At 43.3% G+C, this 14,031-nt stretch overlaps 1 protein-coding gene across 1 annotated transcript in view; it reads left to right on the plus strand.

Annotated features, from left to right (window-relative positions):
• The first annotated feature begins 877 nt into the window (after positions 1–877).
• LOC115151379 (uncharacterized) overlaps positions 878–14,031 on the plus strand; it is a 28,573-nt gene continuing 15,419 nt past the window's right edge. The window contains exon 1 of the mRNA XM_029695287.1: positions 878–988. Within this exon, the coding sequence (XP_029551147.1) occupies positions 878–988 (111 nt within the window). The remainder of the gene's footprint in view (positions 989–14,031) is intronic.

A 14,031-nucleotide genomic window follows, 5' to 3' on the forward strand; every position in this document is an offset into this window, starting at 1 on the left:
CTATGGCAGGGGTTCTCAAAGTGGGGTCCGTGGACCTCTGGGGCCAGATGTCAAAATACATTATTATTTGTTAAAAAAAAATTACATCAGATTTTTTAAATTAATTTGACTAATAACAGATTAAACAAGTTTTGGCCAAGGGATACTTTAAATAAGTTTAGAGGGTTTAATACAATACAATATGATTAATCTCCAATTTAGGTTCTTATCCCTGGGCAGGCTCACAGGGATATTGGTATCCACAATACTCCACCAATTATACATTTCTTCCCTGACCCCTGCTGCAGTGTCTTTCTCTGGGGCTGATGACACCATTCTGCTGTTCGAGGGACGCTTCGAGTGTGGCAACTTGCTGAAAGCAACAAGAGTGTAAGTACATAACATCCATAAGTATTGTCTAACCTCTCACGCTGTCATTCAAAGTTCTGAGTGATTTACAATTTCTATTCTGTGTTGTGTGATTTCATTTCAATCCTCTAATATTGTCACTCATCCTAGTCATGAGTGAATGAATGCCCACAGCCATTTACGTTCTGTCTAATCTTATTTAATTTAATTTCAGTGGTGAATTTGATTACGAGCTCTCTCTGCGCACCAACTTGTACACTCGGTGGTTCTACTTCCAGGTGAGGAACACCAGCGTGTAGGTGCGTTACCGCTTCAACATCACCAAACTGCTGAAGGTAGGTTGTTATTGCCATTTTTACTGTGACTCTTTTCCCTCTCCCCTTTTGATTTTTGTTGTTGTTGTGTTTTACCAGATTTTCATGTGATATAGCTAAGACTTTAAATACATTTTGATTTGAAGGTGACCAGCCTGTATGAGGAGGGGAAGCTGCCCCTGCTCTACTCTGAGGAGAAGGCCCATGTCCAGGGGATGGGCTGGCATCTTGTGGGTCAACAGGCCTCCTACCAATGTAACGGGCGCAAGCATACCAACCTGCCCTGCTACACCCTCTTCTGGATCTTCTGCTTCTCCTACTACCAAGTAAAGAACATGAGAGAACGTGCTCCAGCGTGGCTTCCGGGTTGGATGTGAAATGTGTGAAAAGAAGCAGTGAGGCTTGGTTGGGTTGTGTTTCGGAGGACGCATGGCTCTCGACCTTCGCCTCTCCCGTCTAGTTGCAGCGATGAGACAGGACTGTAACTACTACCAATTTGATACCACAACATTGGGGAGGAAAAAAAAGACTGCATGTTATTTCAGCCTGTTTTGGTGGGATGGAGTTTTAGCCTGCCTGGTGACATCACCAGGAGGTACAGTATATTAGTTAATAGACCCTAAACACGGTACTTAATTGTTACCCAGAAATTATATGATATTGAGATAAAACAGCTGCATTGGACCTTTAAATTAATTGTCTTTATCTTATTCAAGCAACATGTCTTAGAAGACATGTCTTTACTACCCAAAAATGTGTATACATTTCCCCTTACAACCAGGATACCTGCTACCTTTCCCACTGCTACCCCTACACCAACCTGTGGGCTGGCATCTTGTGGGTCAACACACCCTAGGTTGTGTGAGGAGCGAAAGTTGCTGCTGTACTTTGATCTCCATGGACACATCCGTAAACACAATGTCTTCACCTACGGCTGTGAGAACCCCCGGCCCGCTGACAGACACCCTGAGATAGTACAGCACTCCTCCTCATTGTCTCTGTGTTTTATCCCCCTCAGTCAAGGCCAGGGCGCATATCCACAAAGCATCTCAGAGTAGGCGTGCTGATCTAGGATAAGATCGTCCCTGTCCATATAATCGTATACATTATGATCTAAAAGGCAAAACTGATCCTAGATCAGCACTGCTACTCTAAGATGCTTTGTAAATACCAGCCCAGTTGAGATGAAACAGCCAACAGAAGATCAGACAGTTAAGCAGTTTGAGAATTAGTTTTCCTTGATTTGAACTGCCTAGCTTCTTCTCATGTTGGCTGCTGGGGTTTCCAAGATTCAACTAATCTTAGCAAAAGACTGGTCTCTCAAACATCCGATCTTTGTTTGTCCTCCCCACATGAAAAAATATTATAGCATACTATGGTATAAATACTATAGTACTAACTGTAGTGTTTATGCAGACTTTACTGTAGTATCCACTGTATTCCACTGTATTATACTGTAGTATTTACAGTTAACTATAGTAAAAAAAACTGTACAGTTGAAGTCGAAAGTTTACATACACGTTAGCCAAATACATTTAAACTCAGTTTTTCACAATTCCTGACATTTAATCCTAGTAAAAATTCCCTGTCTTCCCAGTTAGGATCACCACTTTATTTTAAGAATGTGAAATGTCAGAATAATAGTAGCGAGAATGATATATTTCAGCTTTTATTTCTTTCATCACATTCCCAGTGGGTCAGAAGTTTAAATACACTCAATTATTACTTGGTTGCATTGCCTTTAAATTGTTTAACTTGGGTCAAACTTTTCAGGTAGCCTTCCACAAGCTTCCCACAATAAGTTGGGTGAATTTTGGCCCATTCCTCCTGACAGAGCTGGTGTAACTGAGTCAGGTTTGTAGGCCTCCTTGCTCGCACACGTTTTTTAGTGCTGTCCACAAAATTTCTATAGGATTAAGGTCAGGGCTTTGTGATGGCCACTCCAATACCTTGACTTTGTTGTCCTTAAGCCATTTTGCCACAACTTTGGAAGTATGCTTGGGGTCATTGTCCAATTGGAAGACCCATTTGTGACCAAGCTTTAACTTCCTGACTGATGTCTTGAGATGTTGCTTCAATACATTCACGTAATTTTCCTACCTCATGATGCCATATATTTTGTGAAGTGCACCAGTCCCTCTTGCAACAAAGTGTTACGCCCCTGAAAAAGGGGAGAAATAATCACGAGAGTGATACGGTATTGTTTCCTCAATGAGAACTTTTACTGTAACACATTTTACAAAAGTAACACATTTTACAGAACAACAGATCTACAGGAAAGAGCTAGTGTTGTAGGGTACAAGGCTTATTCAAGTCACAACAGTATACTCTGTAATTCACTGAAACATACACTCATTTCAATATAACTGTCAAGCACAAAGCTTTAACTCAGTAAACCATAACTCAATTTATCAACAGTCAATAAAGTGTTTGAAAAACCATTACACAAATAACACCGCAAAATATCGTATTAGCAACGCACATGTTCATTCACGATCGACATAAAATGGCAGCTACTCTCAGAACGAAGCTAGCCTTAGCTGCAACCGAGCAGGGCTCATATTACTCTGCAAACGTAACTCTAACTTTCTCAAGATGTTACCAAGACACACCTTAAACACTCTTGACATGTTAGCGAGTTATTACATTTAAATGACTCTGTTTTATCATCAATAACGTACCTGAAGAAGGGGAGAAATAATCACGAGAGTGATACGGTATTGTTTCCTCAATGAGAACTTTTACTGTAATGAGGAAAAGACCGCGATTTCCCCGCGAACTTGGGTGGAGACCAGAGCAATCGATCTCAGGCTCATGGATTAAAGAGCATTTAGTTGATCACAGATTAACACTTTTCCCCTTCAATTAGGCACCACAAAATAAAGTAATCAATATAACGTTTACACATTCCTTTTACAATTCTTACCCTTTGTACACTTGATGGATTTTAACTTTTTAACACAATTATATGAATGTTATCCATCTCTATCAACTAATACAGAATGCATGATCTTTTTAACCTTAGATGTTTTAAGATCCTCACATACTATGAACTTACTAATACTTTTTAATGTATAACAGGCTATGAGTATTTCCTTTAACCTGTCACACTCTCCCCGACAAAATAAATGTTGTCCCAACATTACCAACATTGTCTTCTTCAACAGTCTGTATGCACTGGACCTAGGAAATCCTCTTCTGTAAGGTAGTACTTGAGCAGAGGTCAAGGGTCACAGTTAAAATATAACTAACAAGTTATTTTCACAGTCCATATCTGTTGACCAGCTGTATAAACAGTCCTTAAGCAGTCTTTTCTCATACTATTGATCAACAGTCCATCAATTTTAATGATCTATATGCATAGTCTGCAAATTGTCTCTTGTGACAGTCTGAAATCAGTCAGTAGTCCATGGTCAAACATGTCAACTCTGTAGCTTCATGTTTGCTGAAGCCCATACATGTAAGGTGGCTGAAAGTAACATTGCTGTAGTGATGGCAGCCATGGAACCATTCCTGGTGCAGAGTAGACAGGGAACAACTGTGGCTGTGGCTGGATACTGTAGCAGGAAGGGATACCAAGATGATCATAGGTGATACGTCTTGGAGGGTGTCTCTCTCTTTGTGGCAGCTGGTAGGCTGGTTCCTCAGGTTCAGCAGCAGTTAATGAAGGAAAGGCACTTGGTGGACGATCATCAGGCAAATTTTCAGCAGGCAAGTTCATCTCCTCAGCAGGCAGGTCTTTAACTGTTGTTGTCTCCTCCAGCCGCTTTTCAACAAGAGGCTGTGCTGGTAGCGTATCAGGGACTGGCAGTGCAACTGTCTGTTTCACTGGCGGGGGCCTGTGTTCCCACTCTCTCGCTGGTTCAGCATCCCTCTCCTCAGGTACTGTAGGAGATGTGGGAACCTGTAGCGGCTCATGATGGAGGTCATATTCATCCCCGCTGTCGTCATCAGAATCTAGAGGCTCTGATTCAGGCTGATGTCTCCTTTTTTTCTGACTTTTGTCATCTTTGGTCATTTCTGGTTGCGTCTCAAAAGGTAAGTGGTCACAGGACATGAGCAGGTTTCTGTGCAGGACCCTGGAGCGTCCCCTACCCTTTTCTGGTCTCAATTCATAAATCGGCAGGTCTGAACCCATTTGTCTCACTACTGTGTGAATTGTATCTTCCCAATAGTTACGGAGTTTTCCTGGTCCTCCTCTTGGTGTCAGGTTTTTAATCAGAACTTGCTCGCCAGGCTGTAGCACTGAACTCCTAACTTTAGCGTCATAGTACTTCTTACTTCTTTCAGCGGCTTTCTGAGCATTTTCATTTGCAATGGCATATGCTTCTTCCATCCCTCGTTTCCAGTTCTCCACATAGTCTCGCTGGTTACTGGAACCTGCCTCTGTGCACAATCCAAAGAGCATATCAACTGGAAGCCTGGGTGATCTCCCAAACAGAAGATAAAATGGTGAATAGCCAGTCACTTCGCAACGGGTGCAGTTATAGGCATAAACCAGTTTGTTCAGAGACTCCTTCCAGTTTGACTTTTGTCTCTCATTTAGTGTCTTTAACATTTGCAACACTGTTCTGTTCATGCGTTCCACTTGACCGTTCCCCATCGGGTGATAGGGTGTTGTTCTGGACCCCGCCATGCCACTGAGTTTCTTTAACTGATGGAACAACTGATTTTCAAATTCTCCCCCTTGGTCATGGTGGATGCGGGACGGGAACCCGAACTTCAGGGCAAAGTCATTGAAGATGAGATTTGCAGCAGTTTTACCTGACTTTGATGTGGTGGCATAGGCTTGAGTGAAACGTGTAAAATGATCAACAATCACAAGGATGTACTCATATCTCCCTTTGCATCTGTCGAGATGAAGGAAGTCTATACATACCAGTTCAAATGGCTGTGTTGTCACAATGTTCGTCAGAGGAGCTCTTGTTTCATGGGCTGGCTTTTTCTGCTTGACACAGCAACAAGTTTTAGTCACATAGTGCTCGATGTCAGATTGCATATATGGCCAGAAGAAGCGGTCACGTACTAGTGATACAGTGCGGTCAGTACCTTGGTGTCCCATGTAATTGTGCAACTCTTCCATCACCTTACCTTTGTACTGCTCTGGTAGAACTAACTGCTTGCGGGCTGTAGTGATTCTGTACAGAATGCCATCACTGTCTATTGTCAATTTGTCCCATTCCCTGAATAGGCATTTTGTCTTTGGACTGTGTCGTGTCTTTGGCTATGCCGGATTAAGTGATATGACATGCTAACTTATAAAATTATTTCTCTGTAATTGATATTACCTGATTAAGCTAATCATGTAAATGTAATTAACTAGAAAGTCGGGGCACCACAGAAGAACGTTTATAGAGCTGTTATCCTCTGAATAAACTCTTAAAATACTTAGTAATATTTTACATCGATAGCAGTCAATCTTAACCCGTATGTTGTTTCAGTCTCATCATGAAAGTTGTAATTCTTGGTTATCTGCACGAACCCAGTCTTTACTAAAATCATCCATACATCAATTGTCTTAAAATCATTTATTTACTACACTAAGTAATTAACAGAAAACATACAAACAGTAATTATCGTCACCAATGATGGGTAGAGGAATGTGCCCTACTGGCTAACAAGCATGGCTGGTCTGTTAGACAATGGGTCATAAAACGGTAAGCTGAGAAGTTACACAGAGTTCATTAATATTAACAATTGCCAATTGAAGGCTCACTCATTCGGGAACCTTTGCAATCAATATATATTTACGCTCATGTGTCGTCGGGATTCTTGTTGGAGAGTTTTGTTCTGATGGAGAGTTTGTCAGCGTTCTCTCTCTCTCTCGGTTAGAATGGATCTGTCAGAGCGACATTCATGAATGTCGTCATAGAATGGATGTGGTTGGTCTTCGCGTTCGATGATATAATTTACTTAGCTGCAGACTAATAATTAATATCAAAGACTTGTTCTTATTCTGTCGATATCGATAGTCTAAAAGTTAACCACGTGGTATGGTTCACTTTCAGTAGAATACTTGGCTGGTCAAACCTCTGGGCCAAACTCACGATGGAGTGGAGGCCTGGTCTGTAGAAATGTAAATCAGGGGGTGTTTTATAGGGCCCAGAGAACAGGCTTGTCAAATGACGCCTGGTCCTGTATGTGTCCCTGGGGGCGTGCCTATGACTGAGCTAGACTTGGTTACAGAAATATAATTCTATCACATTAACATCAGTACATAGCATCTCAATGTATTACAAATAGCTTTATCCTTAATAATACATTGTATACAACCATGTGGATTCAGTCTCATCGCTGAGGCTATCATGTAGACCGTTTTAGGGTAATATGGCTATATTGTCTCTTCTGAGTATCACAAAATTGTACCAAGCGGATCAGTTCGTAGCTGGAGTCTTCATCAATCTTCCATATCTTCTCCAGAACACACATGTCGCTAGGTTCTCCAATTCTATGAGTTGGAAGAATTTCCGTTGTCTCTCTATGAAACATGTTGTAGTAGATTCTCCTCTTGGAATTTTTACAACCCTGGGTTGGGGGGGAAGGTAGGTTGGGTGATGGTACAAAGGGGAGGGGGTCAACTGTCCTTCCTGTACCCAAAGAGGCCAACGTCATGACAACTGCATTCCTTTTGCTCTTTAACTGGTGGTTTGGAACCAGACAGTTTGAAATTGAGCACAGGACGGATGACCGGATCAGATTCTTGTGCTCCTCTTATCCCATCTTTTGGGATCGAGCTGATTGTTGCAGTGGTTGTCTCACCTTCAGCTGATACTGACATAGATGCAGCTGAAAGTGACCAAGGTACAACAGCCTCTTTCTGTACCTCAACTGTTTGTATCGTGGCGGCAATGGTGTCTGGTGGAAGCTCCTCAGAACATTCTTCCATCAGTGACTCTACATCCAGTGGCATCCTTGACAAAGCATCTGCATCACCGTTCTCTCTGCCTGGCCTGTACTTTATTGTAAAGTGGAAATCAGCCAATTCTGCAACCCACCTGGAAGTGGTTGCGTTCAGTTTTGCAGTAGACAGAATGTAGCTGAGCGGGTTGTTATCGCTGTATACAGTGAAGGTCGGAGCATAGTACAAATAATCACGGAACTTATCAGTGATTGCCCATTTCAGAGCTAGAAATTCTAGCTTGCCCGAGTGGTAGTGATAGTTCTTCTCAGCGGCTGTTAAGGTTCGAGAGCCATAAGCAATGACCCTAAGCTTCCCATCTTGCTTTTGATACAGAACTGCTCCCAAGCCTTGGTGTGACGCATCAGTGTGTACAACAAATGGCTGAGTGAAATCAGGGAAACCTAAGACTGGTGGGTGAAGCAAACACTCAATCAGCTGTTCAAGTGCCTGTTGATGCTGGTCAGTCCACAGGATTGGCTTGTTTGAGGGCACCACATGACTTGCTTTCTTTGTTTTTGTTTTCCGTGGGTGGTGAGGTAATTTCTCTGAATCTGCTTTCAGGAGGTCATACAGGCAGCTGGCCCTCCTAGAAAAGTCTTTGATGTACTGTCTGTAGTAAGTGAGTAAACCAAGCATTTTTCTGAGCTGGCCCACAGTCTCTGGTCTGATTTCTTTCAATGCTCTTACTGCTTCAAAATCAGCTGGGTCAACTCGGCTGCCCTCTGCAGACACTATTCTTCCCAAATAACGGACCTGGGGTTTAAAGAGATCACACTTACTTGGTTTGAGTTTAATGCCATACTCTCTGAGACGCTGCAAAACTTTTCGCACATCATTCACATGGCTGTCGAAGGTTTTACTGAAAACTAGCGTGTCGTCCAGATAAGGAATGCAGATGTTATCCCGGAGCCCTTCCAAACACTCCTCCATACACCGCTGAAAAGCTGCAGGAGCGTTCATGATGCCGAATGGCATACGTATCCACTCATAGAGTCCCCATGGGGTCACAAATGCTGTCAGTGGTCTGCTTTCTTCAGAGATGAACCCCTGGTGATACGCTTTTCCCTGGTCTAAGAGGGAGAACCAGGAATTACCACCTAAACTGTCCATGATGTCTTGGACCCGAGGGATAGGCTGGCGGTCGGGATGTGTCTTTCTGTTCAGGTCTCTGTAATCTATACACAACCGGAGGGTCCCGTCCTTCTTCCGAACGCACACAACAGGTGAAGAATATGAAGAGTTTGACTTCCTAACCCAGCCCTGGGCTATGAGGTCATAAAGGTAACCCTTCATCTCCTGATACAGTGGCCTGGGCACTGACATGTATGTGCGCTTGACTGGTTCAGAGTCCTTTAGAGAAATAGTCATTTTCAATCGTTCAATGCAGCCAATGTCATTGTCTGATCTGGAGAAGGAGTGGCACTCTTCTCTAAGCATTTGCCTAACAACTTCTCTCTGCTCTTCGGTGAGGTGATTTAAACCTACTGGTGGATCCCACTGTTCAGTAGCAGTACATGGGGTTCGAACGCTTGTGTGATTCACTGTGGCTGGGGTGACAGTTTTTTCAAAGACCTGGGCAGGTAACACAGTCATAATGGTTTGTACTGTACCAATTATTGTGCGTCCTAGCAGGGCAATGTCATGGTCAGTGGGGTTAGAGACATCAAGCATGACAACTGGAAAAACACCTTTCCTGACTCTGACTAGTGTGTCAAAGAACTCAAGGTCGTCTGGCCACTGCGGGTTCAGGTCTGGCTGGAAAAGCATTGTCATGTCCTCTTTGAAAGGCTGGGAAGCTACACGGCACTCAATCTGAATGCTACTGTGTTTTGGTACAGCAACCTTCTCTTTCTTGGTTTTCACTGCATATTCATCTGTCTGTTCTGCGCTAACAGCCTGTATAAAAGCTCTCACCTTGTTTCTTTTGAGGCTTGGGAAAGCTGTTTTTACTGTACTGTATTGTTTAGTCTTTTCAGTCATTGTCAGGATGTGCTCGATAACATTGAAACCTATGATGGGATGAGATAGGTGGTAGCCTTTCATTACCAGCACTGGGATGATCAGTTCCTTTGTTTGGTCAGTTTCAGAGGCTAGCCGAAAAGTTGTTTCAATCCATCCCAGGTACGGCATTTCAGTCCCATTTGCTGCAGTCAACCTTAGATCATCAGGTGAGTCCAGGATTTCTGAAACATCTCTCAGCCTTGCGTTTGGGAGAGATTTCTCTTTCCATCGTTCATCGATGACCGATACCTGAGAGCCTGTGTCCCATAGAGCTTGGAGGTGGTGGTGATTCAGGTGACACTCAATAAGGCACTGTCTGCCGACTAGCGAGGTGACCTTACGGGGGTGGCAACCTTGAGTTAGGGATGGTAAAGAGTGGGCATTTTCCTCTGTGCAGGAAAACCTTTCACTTGTAGAGTCAATTTTCAGGTGAGTGCATTTTTCCCTATGTTTTGTCCAATGTTGGTTTTGACATACTTTGGAACAGTACAGTGTCTCTTTACATGATGAACATTGTTTCAGGTTCTCAAATGAATCTTCTCTGGCACAATTTGCACATTTCTGGGACTTTTTGGTAGCTACGGTTAACACTCGTCCCTCAGCGGTAACCCTTCCCCGTTTAAAGGGGCCTCTCTTGATGGTCTGACTCCCCGGATTTTACATCCAGCTTGAAAATGTTCTCCACTCCCACATCGGAAGCAGTGTGTGCAGCGTGCATCTGTTCTGGCCTGCTGGCAGACAAAACACCTCCTTGGAGCTTGAGCAGAACGGTTGGTATACAGGTTAGGTGCATATTGATGCTGCGCAGGGTCAGGTGCATGGGGCTGACTGTAGTTGCTGTAATACTGCTGATGGGAAACAGGTGGCTAGGGGTCCCTATCTGGCCTCCTAACTGGAGGTGGGGCATAGACACAAGGCGGTGACTGAAACATAGGCTGCTGTAATGTCTCCTTAATCTGAGCAATCTCTGCACTGAGACCTTTTAGAGAAGCTACACCTGTCTTAAGTTCAGCTAACTCTGTTAACAGTTCTGCGGGTATCTTAGCTTTGGCTTCCTTCACAGGACTCTTTGCAGATGGCGTATCTTCTAACTGTACTACACTTACCATTGTAGCAGGCCGTGGGGAATTAAACCGCCTTTTGTTTCGTCTTTCTATCTCATTAGCACAAGCAATGTTAAGCTTCTCTAGCAAAACCTCATCTGATGTTTCGCTATCTAGCAGGAGAGGCTGCATGTCTATCCTGATACTGTCACTCTGGAGACCTGTAAGGACTGTGTGTAAACAAATGCGCTGGACTAGAGCAGGGTCATACTTAAACCCTGATTCTGACTCCTGGGATGCAAACAGTACTTTCTGCCTCAAATCTAAGACGCGCATCAGGAAGCTTTGAGGGGTCTCCTTGCTATGCTGTGCTTCTGAAGCTAGCTGTTTGTAAAGCTCTGTGGCACTCTTCTCTTGGAAGTGGGAACGCAGGATACATCTAAGTGTGGTAAGAGTTAGCTGGGGTTTACCTTCCAAGTAGCTGCGTAGCTGTGAGCCTGGAGAAATAGCCCTGACTACTGCGTCTACTATTTCTACCTCAGGATAGCCTCTGTTAAGTCCATTCTCAATCTGATGGGCAAGGCTGGAAAAAATCAGTTTATCTTTCTGGCCCGGTTCACCTATCTGACCAGAAATTTTAAACTCTTTGCGCCAGTATGAGCTGGGCTGTGCACTGGGTGAGAGCGGCACGCTCACCTGAAGATTAGCATGGGGTTGGGGCTGACGCAGAGAATCACTGGCTTTGGCTGCAGTAATCTGCTCAGTTCCCACCCCTTGTTGTGGGGTTGCAGTTCTCAGTTCCTCTATTCTGTGATGTGTTCCGGCTGTTTCAATATCATGGTCAGTTTGCCCTGTTTTGTTATCTATGCCACTGATCATCTCTGTCATTTTGTCTTTAAGTAGCAACAATTCCGACATGCCGCCATCTTCTAACTCTGCAGCTTCCTCTCTTTCAAGGAACATCATAATGTGAGTCATCAATGATATGCGGGATTTGTCTTGAACATCTCTTCTCTGTTCACCTGAGATGTCAAGGAAATCACATATCTCTAGTAACTTGTCTTTAGTCAGGGTGTGCAATTCTCCTACTACCTCTTCCTGTAGTTCTTCCAAGGCGGTCGTCATGTTGACAGAACAGGAGGAACTTTTACTGTGCAGGAGTTGACTCTGAATTAGATGGTCCTTACTGTCTCTGATGGTCGATCAATGGCCTCAGCTGACACGTACTTAACCACCAACTTCCAGCCCTCCTCGAACAGCAACACTTTCCTCACTGCAGCCTGCCTGAGTTGTTATGTGGAGATTTAGCTGGCTCGGAATTCAGCGACCAGGATGTGGAAACTGGACATCTGAGCAGCAATCTCAGCGGAGCCTCCAAAAATGTTACGCCCCTGAAGAAGGGGAGAAATAATCACGAGAGTGATACGGTATTGTTTCCTCAATGAGAACTTTTACTGTAATGAGGAAAAGACCGCGATTTCCCCACGAACTTGGGTGGAGACCAGAGCAATCGATCTCAGGCTCATGGATTAAAGAGCATTTAGTAGATCACAGATTAACACTTTTCCCCTTCAATTAGGCACCACAAAATAAAGTAATCAATATAACGTTTACACATTCCTTTTACAATTCTTACCCTTTGTACACTTGATGGATTTTAACTTTTTAACACAATTATATGAATGTTATCCATCTCTATCAACTAATACAGAATGCATGATCTTTTTAACCTTAGATGTTTTAAGATCCTCACATACTATGAACTTACTAATACTTTTTAATGTATAACAGGCTATGAGTATTTCCTTTAACCTGTCACAAAAGCACCCCCACAACATGATGCTGCCACCCCCATGCTTCACGGTAGGGATGGTGTTCTTCGGCTTGCAAGCCTCCCCCTTTCTCCTCCAAGCATAACAATGGTCATTATGGCCAAACAATTCTATTTTTGTTTCATCAAACCAGAGGACATGTCTCCAAAAAGTATGATCTTTGTCCCCATGTGCAGCTGCAAACCGTAGTCTGTCTTTTTATGGCGGTTTTGGAGCAGTGGCTTCTTCTTTCCTGAGCAGCCTTTCAGGTTATGTCGATATAGGACTCGTTTTACTGTGGATATAGATACTTTTGTACCTGTTTCCTCCAGCATCTTCACAAGGTCCTTTGCTGTTGTTCTGGGATTGTTTTGCAGTTTTCGCACCAAAGTACGTTCATCTCTAGGAGACAGAATGCGTCTCCTTCCTGAGCGGTATGACGGCTGCATGGTCCCACGGTGTTTATACTTGCGTACTATTGTTTGTACAGATGAACGTGGTACCATCAGGCATTTGGAAATTGCTCCCAAGGATGAACCAGACTTATGGAGGTCTACAATTTTTTTCTGAGGTCTTGGCTGATTTCTTTTCATTTTCCCATGATGTCAAGCAAAGAGGCACTGAGTTTGAAGGTAGGCCTTGAAATACATCCACAGGTACACCTCCAATTGACTCAAATGATGTCAATTAGCCTATCAGAAGCTTCTAAAGCCATGACATCATTTTCTGGAATTTTCCAAGCTGTTTAAAGGCACAGTCAACTTAGTGTATGTAAACTTTTGACCCACTGGAATTGTGATACAGTGAATTAGAAGTGAAATAATCTGTAAACAATTGTTGGAAAAATTACTTGTGTCATGCACAAAGTAGATGTTCTAACCGACTTGCCAAAACTATACTTTGTTAAACAAGAAATTTGTGGAGTGGTTGAAAAACGAGTTTTAATGACTCCAACCTAAGTGTATGTAAACTTCCGACTTCAACTGTATATGTTGTGTTTTGCAGATTGTAGTATACTATAGTATTTACTGTAGGTTTTATGCAGACTGTACTATACTGTAAAAACAGACCAAGGCTCCAGTCTCACCCGTCTGTAATGTTTTTCCTGTACATGTGTGAGAGAGTACGTGTGTGAGAGAGTTGCAGGAGATTATGAGATCGGATGCAGGTCTGCCCATAGACACAGAACCAACTGATTGACCATGAGGCCAGCCACAGGCAGAACTTCCTTTAGGGCCCGATTCAGAGCTGAGTTAATCCCGCGCATTTTGGATTTTGGCATAAATTATTAATTGATGTGAATAGTTGTGTTTCAGCACCAAGTGGATCCAACAGCTTAGAGTCAGATGGACCTCCTCTTCACCTCCAGGCCTTCAACAAGGTAGTAACAGTTGTAGTAAGAACTAACAGTAGTGTTATTGTATCATCAACAAAAAGTCTAGTACTGTATCTAGTCTGATAAAAAGGAAAGCATGTCAGGTGAATCAGGAGCTAGCGGACAAACAAGCTTGCACTGCTCTCCGACCAGGGAGAGATAGAAACGAGTGGTGTCACCTTCACTCCCTCTCTCTCTCTAGCCCCATACACACTTTGCAGACGTTGTTTTACACAAA

Source organism: Salmo trutta, chromosome 17 (genome assembly GCF_901001165.1).
Source record: "Salmo trutta chromosome 17, fSalTru1.1, whole genome shotgun sequence".
Lineage (NCBI taxonomy): Eukaryota > Metazoa > Chordata > Actinopteri > Salmoniformes > Salmonidae > Salmo > Salmo trutta.